At 40.1% G+C, this 12,718-nt stretch overlaps 1 protein-coding gene across 1 annotated transcript in view; it reads left to right on the plus strand.

Moving 5' to 3' along the window:
- Positions 1 to 12,718, plus strand: part of CRYBG3 (crystallin beta-gamma domain containing 3) — a 70,086-nt gene that overhangs the window by 5,902 nt on the left and 51,466 nt on the right. The window contains 1 exon segment of the mRNA XM_017731420.1: positions 7,303 to 7,730. Coding sequence (XP_017586909.1) covers positions 7,303 to 7,730 — 428 coding nt within the window.

The raw sequence follows: 12,718 nt of genomic DNA on the forward strand, positions 1-12,718 counted from the left end.
GAGAGAGGGATTCTTTGCCTTTTGGGAGTCAAGGGAGATGGACTACTACTGCCAACCACGAATTTTTTAAAAACCTGAGGGTTACTTTTAAAAACTGTTGCTGTTGCTGCCCACAGCAACAATGAAAGATTAAACAAAAATGGTTTTGGAGTTTGTATAATCCAGATTTCTCTTGTGAAAGCTGAAAAGAGATCTTTTTCTCTTCAGTCACATTGTAGACTTTTGTTGAAATGGAATTTAAAGCTGAATACCTGGCACCTCCTGGTGTTTCCCAGGACACTTTAATTGGTGGTGTTAATAGCTGTATGTGTTCAGGAAGATATTTCAAGCTCATCCCATCGAAACTTCTGGTAAATTCCCTGGTCATACTGAAGATTTTTAGAGAGAATGATCCTGAAATGTGCTTCCCTCTCTACTACTTTAGTTCTTCAAAGAAGGGATCATGAGCGGGGAACTTTGTTTCTGGGTAGGTGGGGGAGAAAAAGGCTTAAACCTTGGTCTGTTTAGCTCAGAAAACCAGCAGACAGATGAGAAGCAGAAGTGTGATGCCAGATGCTGTAATCTGCCAATAGAATGTAAGTACAGGTGGAAATCGCACTGTCTCATCCCATTCCAAGTGCACTGTCTCCTCCATTGAAAAGGTAAATTTCACCTTCCCCCCCCCCCAAACTTCAAGAAGTTGTCAAATAAAAGAGAACAGAAATTGTTTCGTGTTTGTTAAAATGTATTTATTGAAAGGCAATGAAAGTGTGGTACTGGAAGACTTTAGAGGAAAGAACAGAAATAAGACAATTTAATTCTGTTCTCTCTGGCTCCACAGTAGACCTTGTAGCAATAAGGTGATGGTTGCATACTCAGAAGTGAGTACCAATTTTTAATCTTTGATCAGAGCTTTACAATAATTTAATGAGAAAATTCAGATGGGAAAGTTTTTGAGCAGCTCTGCAAATGCTGTGAAGAGAAAGTTTTAAATTAAAAAGTTAATTTTGTCCTTCTAGAGACTTCCACTGAGTTTAAAATTTCCTACAAAGGTGACCTAGCAGAAGCTTTTTTTCAAATTGTACCTCCTTTTTCTCCATCTTTTCATTTGAAGTGTTCACCCGTACCACTTTATCTGTTCTCTTGTCAGGGAGTGTATCTCTGGATACTTCCTCAGATTTTAGGAGAATACTATAGAGTTTCAGAGAATGTTTATTTCGTCTTTTCTTTCCTCATCTGACAAATTAAATATACATTAATGACTCCTTGCTGTTTTAGGAATTCAAATGGATAAGCAAGTTTTTAAAGTCCCAGTGTTGAACTTTGAACAGATGCAGTTGTCTTTCTAAATGTTAAATAGTCATTGACGTTAAATAGGTTTATTTTTAAAAATGCAAAACTGATACACTTTAACTAAAAGTCTCTTCCTGTTGTTTAACTTTTACTCCTGATTATGAAGATGCCATGATTTCATTAGTTTTCTAGTTACTCTTGTCTTCTGGGGTTGCCATGACCTGATGTTTTTCATGTCAAACCAAGCAGAGAAATGAGGATGTGGAAGGAGTATTAAAAAGCCAAAATATTCAGGTTAATTGGGTATTTGTAGAGATACTGAGTTCACCTTTAACTTAATTTCCCCCAAACCCCCAAGTCATTCTTTGTTTATTTTGGGGTTTTTTTTGCTTTTTCTGATTAGTTAAAAGGGGCTTTTTAGTAAAGACTAACCAGTTTTTCACAATGGTGGGCCTCTCGTACATCATCTACACCACCAGTCTAATTACTGGCTTAAATAGGAAAAACCCACTTTAACCATGTATTTTTAAAATCCAGTTGTCTCAGGAACACTAGCAACAGTGGACTTTTAGGGGTTCTTATTGTGTATTTCACTGTCTGATAGTACTTTTGCCTGGATTTTTTTAGTTTCTAGTTTCCTCCGACAAGTGTGGTTCCTAATCTTTGTCTCACTATGTCCAGTAGTTTTTCATTAGGTTTCCATTTGTATTGCCTCCTGTTGGTTGCAAAAGCCTAAAAGATTTTCCTCACAGTACTTGAAAAAACAAAAGCTTATTTCACATGTGGATTTAAGGCACACTCACTGAAAAAAGGTGGAAGATTACACCAAGGATGCTTTAACCTCCCAGAGAAAGAAGATCTGCTGAAAAACCTGCATTAGTGACTGACTGACTGTGGGGATGAACCAGCCTGCCACCAAACAGAGCTATTTCGCTGTGGATTTTGCTTAGCACACAGAATTTATGTTCTCTATCAGTGTTCAAATTGAATGAGATGCTCATAATTGCTGAATGAAATGCAGCTGTTTTAGTAGTGTTGAAAGGTCAAAGCTAAGGCTAGGAACAATATTAATTTTCCTGTACTATAGGTGACAATGCCTAAATGTGCTACTCTGTGCACCCAACACTTCAACCTGAAGCTGTTAAATGATTTCTAAATGCCAGCACACAGAAATTCAGGAGTAGTGCCATGGCCACTTCTCAGATGAGTTATATCGGGATGTTGGGGTTAAATGACTTGTTGAAAGTCCCTAGGGTGAATTAGTGATGATCCTAAATTTCTGGTGGCAGGCCATCTTCTCTCACAACTACAGGAGAGATGAGGTGGCAGAAGTGTATCTGTGCAGGAGGCAGAATGTTCTCCAGCAGCAGCTCCCAGTGCAGCAGGACAGGCGGCCTGAGAGGTCCCTGCGCGGCTGTCTGGGGTTTCTGCTTCGTAATGAGCATTCATTCATGGGGAGGGAAATCCGAAATGTCTGGCAGTCGTAGCTGGAAGCTAATGCTTTGTTCACGGAGATCTGTGTTTTAATGCTGTTAATGTTTTAATTTCTCTCGTTAGGGCAATAAAAGAGGTTGTATTTTTGGCAGAGGATGTAGCCCTTGCTGACTGAGAACCTCTGGCAATTCAGACTTCAGCCACCCAGCTGCTGAGAAAAGGTGATTACAAGGGTGGCTGTTCCCTGCTGGTGCAGGAGGTGAGGAAAACTGAAGCAAAGCAATCCCTCCTCAGGGCGCTGTTGTGCCACCTTGGAGGATTGTTCACACTGGTGGCGAGCCCTGAGCCTGCCTGCCAAGGTGCAATTAGGCTGAGGGCATATGTCTGTGCTGCAGCCAGGAGTGGATTACAGCCTTGAAAGCACACCTCGGCTGCCATGAATAGATTAGCTGAGATGAGAATCCTGCCTGAGACATGGCACCGTGGGCTTGTCTCCCGAGCCCCAGCTGCCAGGCTGCTTTGTGCAGCAAAGTGGGAGCACGGTGCCCAGACACAGTGTCACTTATCACTGCAGTCTCCCCAGTCACCTGATCGAAAGCATGATCTTGTTTCACACTCTGCCAGGCTTCCCCTCTGCACTAGCCTCGTTGCATGTGAGGGCACAGGCCCATAGGATAATTCAGATTGAAGGGACTCCAGAATGTCATCCAGTCCAGCCTCAGTTCAGCTGTAAGGTCAGGCCAGGTTACCCAGGGCTTGCCCACTGAAACTTGGAGGAATGAGTTGCCAAAGGACTAAAAGCTAATTAAAGCTTCATGAAGCATGTCACAAGCAGGAAAGCTCACAGAGAGTGGGAAAGGGGAGGCAAGGGAAAGACTGATGACAGTTCATTACAAGAGGAGCAGAAAGAACGCTATAGCAGGGAACTTTTTTTCCTTGCATCAGCAAGGATCTCAGAGGGGATCTGGCAGGTGGGTTTCCATCCAGAAACTACTCTTTGCTTGGTAAGCCTGAGAAACTATTCAGACTGCTGTGACACTGCAAGAGGACTTCTTAAATTTGTTTTTCTTTGACGGATGACATGAAGTGTAGGTAAAACAAGAGTCACTGGTATTCCTTCAGTGTTGTGAGTATCAAACTGCTCAAGCTTAATTGTGACAGAATAAATGCTCTGTCAATGTCAGCTAAAGGCTAAAGACTGTTGAAAACTGGTGGGACGTACCAGGGAAAGGATTACTTTATATATACCCTATGCCCTTGCCTTTTTTTTTTTTTTCCTGAGTGTTTGCTGGGGGCTTCTGTCAGAGACAGACTGGGAGAGAGGCATGGGCAACGATAAGTGAAAGTTTCTGTGATACTGATTCGTGGAAGTGCCACTGTACTGCGTGTTCATCAGGCACTTGTGCCTGAAGGCTCCTGCTGTGCTAGAGGCTTACTGGCTTTAGTAAAATCATGTGCTTTCGTCTCACTAATTTGAATATGGCATCATCTTAAAAGACAAACTTCAAAATCTGCAGCAGGAGCAGTGCTGTTTGTGTAATGCCTAAACAGTGCTTCAGACTTTAAATTGAGATTTTGTGTGCAAATGATAAAATACCTATAGCTCAAGCTGTCTGTTATGGCGAAGTGGAGCAGGAGGGAGAATATATGAAGAGTAGGATTGATTATATTGAAGAGAAGAAAAAATGATTTGTACAGTTTCTGTGTTAGGACTTAATATCCACATACATCTTCAAATAAGCACAGCGTAAATGTTCTCTGTAGCTTTTTTTCATGCAAGATGCTATTTATGGTTAAAGGTATGGAAGGACCCTTTCATATTAAAACTTCCTGTTCTTTTGATTTACCAAAAGTTAAGTAAAGAAAGGAAGATTAAAGAGGAAGGAAAGTCTAAATAGATTTCTGTTTCTGGAAGCAGAGACTACAAAACAGCTTTTCAAGCAGGGCATAAATTATGCTCACAAATAAGCAGCACAGTCTTAACAAGCGTTATGTCTCAGAGCTGCTTGGGGAAGACTTTCACATGTAGAGATTTAACTATATTTGAAGTCTCAGTTCCTAACAGGAAAAAAAAAACCAAAACCCTCCAGTAGTTACTGAATACAAATGGTTTTAAAAATGGGCAAAACCCCACCAAACAAAGCAACAAACAAAAACAGCTGTAAGACTAAACTGTTCTTAAGTTTTTAATGTAACAATTTCTTTTATAGTTAATGCATTTAGTTGTTAACTTAATAGTTAATATAAATGTTTATAGCTTAAAAGGGTTATATGTGCAAAGAATAAGATGTGTGCATTTCCTGCATTGAAATACTCTTCTGAGTGTTTCTGAGTGAATGGTACGAATCACAAAACAAGGGAGAAATGCCCTCCTTCACTTGAAGTTGAATTAAAATCTGGTATTGAACAATTCTAAGGTGTTAGTGAAAGTGAAGGGAGAAACTGTGACAATAGAACTTTGAAGCTGACATGGTGAATCATTCACTTACCAAATTTTGGAAATTGTTTCGATTTCTTGTTTCTGTTTTGTATTTCCTTATGCAAAGTACTCAGTTCCTGTGAGATAAAGTTAATTATTCAAGAGATTCATTGCAGGCTCATGTGTTACTTGTCTAGTACTGAAGCCAGCAGCAGCCAGAGCTGTGGCACATCTGCAAGCTGCACTGTTGGCATCTTCATTTACAGGGCTGGGTTTGGTGGAGTTGACATGTGAAGTGGTAAATCTCTGATACCCAGGGGTGACTACACCCCTTTGTGATGCATCAGCTGTTGATCAGTGCAGTGTGTGGGGGAGCAGGTGGGGTTTGTCACAGGTGGGATGAAAAAAGGCCAGAGTTTGACTTGGCCCACTTCTAGAAGTTTACTTAGAAGTTCAGTGTGGTTGTACAAGTATCTTGCCTGTACGAAGAAAATGGAGGTTGTGTGGCTTTCTCAAGGACAAATTAGTGCTGTTCAATTTCTATCCTCACATAAACAATTCCACTTTCAGCACATGCATCTTTTAATATTAAGCAATTGCATCTACTCTGTATTTAAAAGGTGAAAAAGCATTGCTCGAAGTTTAAAGACCACTTCTCCAGTATCACTAAATATATCTTGAAAGTTCTTAAGAAATTGCTGTTCCCCGAGGATGAAGCTGAGTTCATTAAAACCCTTTTTTCATCATTAACATGATCCTAGATGGCCTATTAACAGATAAGCCTGCTGGTTTATTTAAGATTACTTCAAGTGGCAATAGGATTAGTCACCTAGTGGAAATAGTAGCTTTCTCTGTAGATTGGATGAGTAGGTGTTGCCCAATTTGAAACAATTACTCTCATCCAAGTGTACTGTTGACGCAACTAAAATTTGCATAGGACTTTTTGTTCATGTTCTTTCCCACTCCTGTTGAGCAGGATAGATTTCATCTAAGAAAAGCTGGGGTAACTTCAATCTGTTTTAATAAACTGGGTTGAATCAGGAATTGAAATTACAAGGGTTGTACTGTAAAGATAAAATAGGCAGCAATATCCTATGGCACCCACTACGAAGGGTGGGGATGGGGGGGGAGGTGCTTCCCCGAAAACTTTAGTCCAGGGAAAAACATATTTGCAGATTGTGAAGCTGAAAATGTGGTTACATGTGGTGTTTGTGAAGCCTTCCGGTGAAGTTGCACCATCCTTTTGGGCAGATGGTCTTGACAGAAGTAAGATGAGCTTGTACAGCAGACCTTGGATCTGTGAGAGGAGCTGACACGGAGGAAATTCAAGGGCACAAATTGGTGAGGAATGGGGCTTGCCTTGCTTCTGGGTGTAGATGCTCAGCTGAGTTGAGGGAAGAAATGAACATGTGGTTTGAATGAGGTGAAACCCTGCCTTGGTGCTCATTCATTTCAGTTCACTGATAGGGCTGATAGTCAGGTCAGAAGGTCAGAGGTGCAGGGTGGTGCTCTGTAGGACTTTGGCTGTGTGGAAAACCAGGCAATTTGAGTGCTGGGGGCTGTGGGGCACAACAAATCCATTTGGAAACAGAGCTGTGCAGTTGAAGGAGAGCTGGCCAAAGGTTGCAACATCGGTTTGCTAAGGGTGGCAGGCAGGATTCACCTCTGGCATGCGAGCCGAGTTTGTTTTATCCCTATTCTGTTCTTGATTCTGCTCGGTTTTCAGACGTGCAGAAGGCTGTGGTGTGTTTCTGTTTGGCTGTGGTGTTCTTGCCTAGATTGCAAGCTGAAAACTGTTCTCACAAGCACATGGATGTTTGTTTGTGAAGCTGTGCTTTCCAAGGGGATTAGTCTGAAGTGTGAAATAACTGTTCCTTGCTTCTTCCCCATGTTTTTTATGCCAGTTGAAGCAATTGTTGCCATCTGTCCTGTATTTTTTTTTCCACTGCAGCTACTTTGGGAATTTTCTAGCCTGTATTAGTCCTTTTTATTTTTGTAGAATTGGGACCTCTTTAGTACAAAAAGAGAAGACAGCAAGCAGTGGGCTTTAACCTTTCTAAATGACAGCTCTCCTGAAAGGAATACAATGCATAGGCGCAAATTAAAATCAAGGAATTTGGGAATGTGTGAAAATGACAGGAAACAGCATCTTTATGTGCTTTTTGTATTTATCTTAGGCTTGTCAAAATGAAGAGAAGAACCATTCAACAGAAGAACTTAGCAAGTCTGAAATCCAGGAGGAACTGAAAAAGGCTAATAGCCTCCCTAGTTTGACTCCTGGAATCAAAACAGCAGATAAAGACAAGCAACCCCGAGAAGGCTTTTTTCATTTCCTTGGAAGCTTATTTAATATTGCAACAAAATCATCTTTGGTAGAATCTAAACCCTCTACCTTCCAAGATGAGCCCAACAGATGTGAAAAGGATTTACAGAGCACAAATACCCTTCCAAAGGACGTGCAGCCAAAGAATCCGAAAGTTGAAGAGCCTGTGGCTAGAAGAAAAGAGGATTCTGTAAATAAAGATGATGCCATCTTAACTAATACTGGGAAAGATATCACACAGGATCTTCTAAGAGGCTGGAAACAATCCTCAGATACAGAGAAGTAAGTTTTATAGTTTATTATTAAATATGTTAATGTGTGTGTGTGTGTGTGCATAGAACTATGCTGACCAAGTTCTGCTGAGTGTATGACAAATGTCTGTCATTTCCAAGGGTGGTTGGAGTGTCCCTGGCTTGACTTGTGCAAAACTCCAGTAGCAACTACTCTACATAAATGAGGAGGGGAGAAGTCAACTGCAACAAAATATAACTTTAAAGAAGTTCTTTAAAAGTGTCCTGACTAGATGTGTCATTTATAAATATGTTAAGGAAAAAAAAGAAGTGTAAAGTGCTTATTTCCATCCATATTATGGCCTATATAAAGGCTTAAATGTTTGTCTTTTTTATATCTCAGCGGTTCAATAATTTTACTTATGCAAGTAAGGTTTTCTCTTTTTTAAATTATTTTTCTTGGATAACTGACTGGGTGATTTTTGCTTGTGTGATTTTTTTTTTTTTTTTTTTCCCCCCCCCTGGTTCTTTGGGGTTTTCCTGTGATGTTAAAGAAGGTTATGTAAAGCACTCAATTTCAAATAGTCCAAATATGGAGCATTTTTTGCAGTCCTGTAATATTTTTAGAAGAATATTAAAAGAAAAAATGATGGCAAGAGCACCATTGTGTGTTTGAGAGTAGAAAAGTTAAAGCACTGGCTGTGGTCAACACTGTATATTACCAAACCTTTTCTGATTGTCATAAACATAGGTATTAGTTTTCCAAAAGAATTTGTAGCTGTTATGTTGAAAATTGGGCTACACATGGGTCGGCACAGAGTAGGTTTGGATTAGGTGTGAATTAGCCTGTGGTTCCTGTCCAGTTTTCAGTAGGTGTGTAGAACATGGACTTGTTTGTGGGCAGTGGGTCTGCAAGTGTTGATAACTCAGGCTTTCAGTATGGCCCAGAGTATTTATTTCAAATTTAAGCAGAAAGTAATGATTGGGGTTAACCAATTGGTCTCTATCACAGTGCTCCTGCTTGAATTGCAGAATGGGAGGATGGACTCAGAGGAGACACCTTTTTCCTTTTAATTTTTTTTAACTAATTTGAGTTGTGTTTAGTCTGTTTATTGGTGGCATGTGAAGTGTTTCATCTCCATGTTAGGAGGTCAGAGACACCCAGAATAGCTGCTTATTGAATTCCACTTCCAGACTGGGGCTCTCTCCAGCACTCTGCCCTTACCTATTATTTGGCAGAATAATGATTTGAAGCTTTATGTTGTAAATGCAGTGGCTGGTCAAGATATGAACAGGTGATGTGATACCTATTTAGATGGAGTTAAAACTGTATTTCCACCTCCAAAATACAGTAATTAATAGTAATAATGGTTGAGTTCTTGTGAACACTCTGGTTTGGTCTGTGACGTGGTCGACTGGTTTTTATCTCAGACTCTTATCGTGGTATCACGCATCTGACTATGCTTTTTCCAAACTGCAGCTCAGCATCACCACTGCTTTGATCAATGCAGGAGAAAAGTTCCCCTCCCCTTAGTTGTGCTCTGGAGAGGCCCTGGAGCGTGGTGTTATTCGGTCTAGTTCCTGAGCAAACTGTATTCCCTAAAACCTGTTGGACAGGCTGGGTTGCTGCATCAGTCTCTTGCTGCTCTTCGCTGTTTCTGTAGTATACCCTTCTGTATGCACAATTTACAGGGTAAGATGGATCTCATTCCCCTTTTTCTTCTTGTGAATTCTTCATTAAAATGTAGATTAATAAAATAAAGCATTAATAAAAGTTAGTGGAGTATGGAAGGTTGGGTGCTAACTCACTGAGGTGACCTCTTTGCTCTTGCAAAAATTTTTGAGTTATTTTTGTTTTCCTGAAGTCAAAGTTACTGTTGGCTTTTTCAGTTGACCATCCTTTGACATTGTCCTGTTCTGTTAGATAATCTTTGCAAATCAGTTTAGATTCTTTTTCGGTATAGTTCACGTCTCATGGCCAGGCAAGCACATAAGAATGTGTGTTGCTAGTTTGGAGGTAAGGGTAAGCTGGTCTATATACAGAATTAAGTTTTTCCATAGAAAAGAACTTTTTTAAATGGAAGAAGAATCAGGGGTTTTTTTCATTGTAGCTGTTGTAAATTAGGGCAAACATTCAACCAATTTTAATGGCCTTTTAAGCTGATTCTCTGAAGTACAGTGTATTTTCTGCTCTTTTTGGCTTGGGATACTAACAAGTTACACAATCTCTGTGTAACTTTAATTATGTTTTTCTCTGCCTGACCACACAATGTGAACTGCTCTTCTGAAGCAATTAGTAAAGAAAAATTGGAATGACTGTGGGGAAGCAGAGGCTTGCATTGTTTACCTTTCTAAAAAGTTTGAATCAAGGATAACTTTTTTTTTTCTTTTATGGAAGTGGTTATGCTGGATTTGTTCTCTTTTAGTTTATAAAAGTTTAAAGGATGGAGAGTAGTTTATTCTTTCCAGTACTAGCTGGGTTTTTTACTAAATATTAACTAGCTGGGATTCAATTAGCGTAGCTAAACTGTAAGAACGCTCTTGGTTGCTGTCGGTTGGTTAAAGAGTCTTGTTGGAAGTGGGGGCTACAAGCACACAAGGAATGATGGGGAGAAGGGGTAAAGACGTAGCACAAAGCATCAGGAAGGTGTGGAAACCATGAAGAGCAAAGATGATGTGAACCTAAAAGTGATTGAATCCTAGAAGTCGTGTGAGATGTGCTGGTGAGCCGTATAAAGTCAAAGGAGTTGATTCCATTGATTGTTGCATTAAACTGCACTTTTAGCATTTCACGTAGAGGCAGGATGTAGCAGAGGGCTTTACAAGGCCTTGTGACCACTGCATTATTAATCTCACAGCAGTTTCCTTTGTCGTGAGGAAGATGTAAATGAATTTGTTAATTCTAAACTACAGTGAAATACTGTGTTAGGAGCAGTCTGTGGTTAGTGAGGAGGTTGCAGTGATAAGTGGAAGAGGGATGGTTGTTAGATTGCATAATCCCCATTAGAGTTGTTTAAAAAAGAAAGCCTAAACTAAACAACCTTTCAGATTTTTTAAAACCTACCAAATGGTCTCAGATGCCTCTACTCAGAAAACCTCATTCTCCTCATATCCTTAAAGCAATATTTTGCGAAATACAAGGATATCAGAGTGCTCTGACCTGTAAACTGAGGTTAATTTTGCCCTCTGTGGGAGGTCTGGCACTTGGTAAAGACTCAAGTTTCCAGGCCTTGAGCCAAGGAAAGTGGAACTCATGAGATCAATCTGTGGAGTACATGTTTGTGAGGGACAAAACGTGTAGGTCACGTTATTCCTCCATCACCCTAGCTGGTTGGCTCAGAGGTAATTTTTACCTCAAAGGCTTTTGGTCCTTTAATCCCAATGGTAGCAAGTGGTAAAGGAGGAGCACAGAAGACAAAACCATGATAAATTTGGCAAAGTCTCTGGAAGACAATTACTGTGGACAGTAATTGCAGCACAGAAGATGGGTGAGGAGAGTTGGTCTAAGTCTCCAGTTATTGCATCCCTCAGTTTTCAGTTTCTCTGGGATGGTTGAAGGTTTCTTTGCCTTGAAGAAGCAAAGTAAAGTGGACCAAGCAACTGCAAAGTAGGGTGTTTGCTACTTAGTGTAGAAAAACCTCTTAGGTAAGATGGAAACTTTTGGGTGGAATAGTCCCCTGTGGCAGACTGGTAGGCATGAAAGTGAAAACTTCCTGTTTACTCTTGGCCTTTGCACTCCTTAATGATGTTAAAAGCCAGCCTTTAACTGATGAAATAAGCCCTAAAAATAAAACCATGGAGCAGTGGGGGTGCACTTCACCTCATTTCTCATTGCTGAAAGTCTGCATGAGAGAGATGATGATTTCATGTAGTAGGTGACGAATACAAAACACAGATTTGCCCCATTATCTTTCTCTTCTATAATGTGAAATTCATTCACTCACACATATATTGTCTGTCACTAAAAAGCAACGATTTGGCTTCAAAATTGAGAATGGACTTCCTGCAGTGCATACCTGCAATCTTCTCAAGATCACCAGTGGTGGTAATGGGTAGAACCTTGTGCAGGTGACTGAGGACAAAACTTTGACAGGTGTTTTCCTTTCCCCCTGCCCCAAAGACTGATGACCCAGATCCGTTCTATTGACTGCTTGCCATTCATCTATCTTCCAGTAGATTTTTCTTTTTTTTGTAACATCCAGTAACAATAAGTGGATGTTGCAAATAGTGTTGTGCAGAACAATAGTGCCTGTGAAACTGCACAGCTTGTTCTGGAGTTCAGCCGGGAGGAGCCTTAGTGCTTTGCTGAACATGGCTGAAGAGGCAAAAATCAAAATTGTACTTACTCTGAATGTTTTGATGAAATAATCCTGGTTAAGACACTAATACCCCAGTTCAACAAAGTATTTTAAGATCCTGTCTTCTTCCTTCTGTTATGAACCTGGTAGATTTGGATGTGAGAAAGAACTCTGAATCGCACAACTGCAAGGACTTTCTAAGTGTAGGTAGAAAAGGGGGAGGGGGTGATTTCAAAAGCAGATGCTCAAAATATGTTTACATTTCACACCCTGCTAAGAGCCAGGTACTAGGAATAATTTAGTGAGATCGTTGCAAGCAATTTAATTCAGAAGGGAGGTAGCCCTAAGGAGAAAAAAAAAAATTATAATTAAAAAAACCATTCCCTCACAGAACCCAATAATGTGTAACACAGTAGAACTGTAAATGGACTGAAATTTCTAAGTCTAATAAACCTGTTGCTATACATTTAATTGATGTATATTAGTATTAGCAATTAGTATTTACCACCTTGGTACTGTCAGCAAATCCTATCCTTTTATTTTGCTCTGATAGAAATACATCTGATAAAACCCTTCAGGTTTACATAATTCTGGTTAATAGGTTTGTTTCGGAGCTTGTAATTCTCCTGAGTGTTGCTTGTCAGAGGCAGGCTTGTGGTGATAACAAAACACAGCCCTTAATTTGTCTGATGGATTGTTGTGTGTTGTGGTTTTGATTCAGTCAGTAGCAGCAACATTCATC

Source organism: Corvus brachyrhynchos, unplaced genomic scaffold (genome assembly GCF_000691975.1).
Source record: "Corvus brachyrhynchos isolate BGI_N302 unplaced genomic scaffold, ASM69197v1 scaffold152, whole genome shotgun sequence".
NCBI classification, from domain to species: Eukaryota; Metazoa; Chordata; class Aves; order Passeriformes; family Corvidae; genus Corvus; species Corvus brachyrhynchos.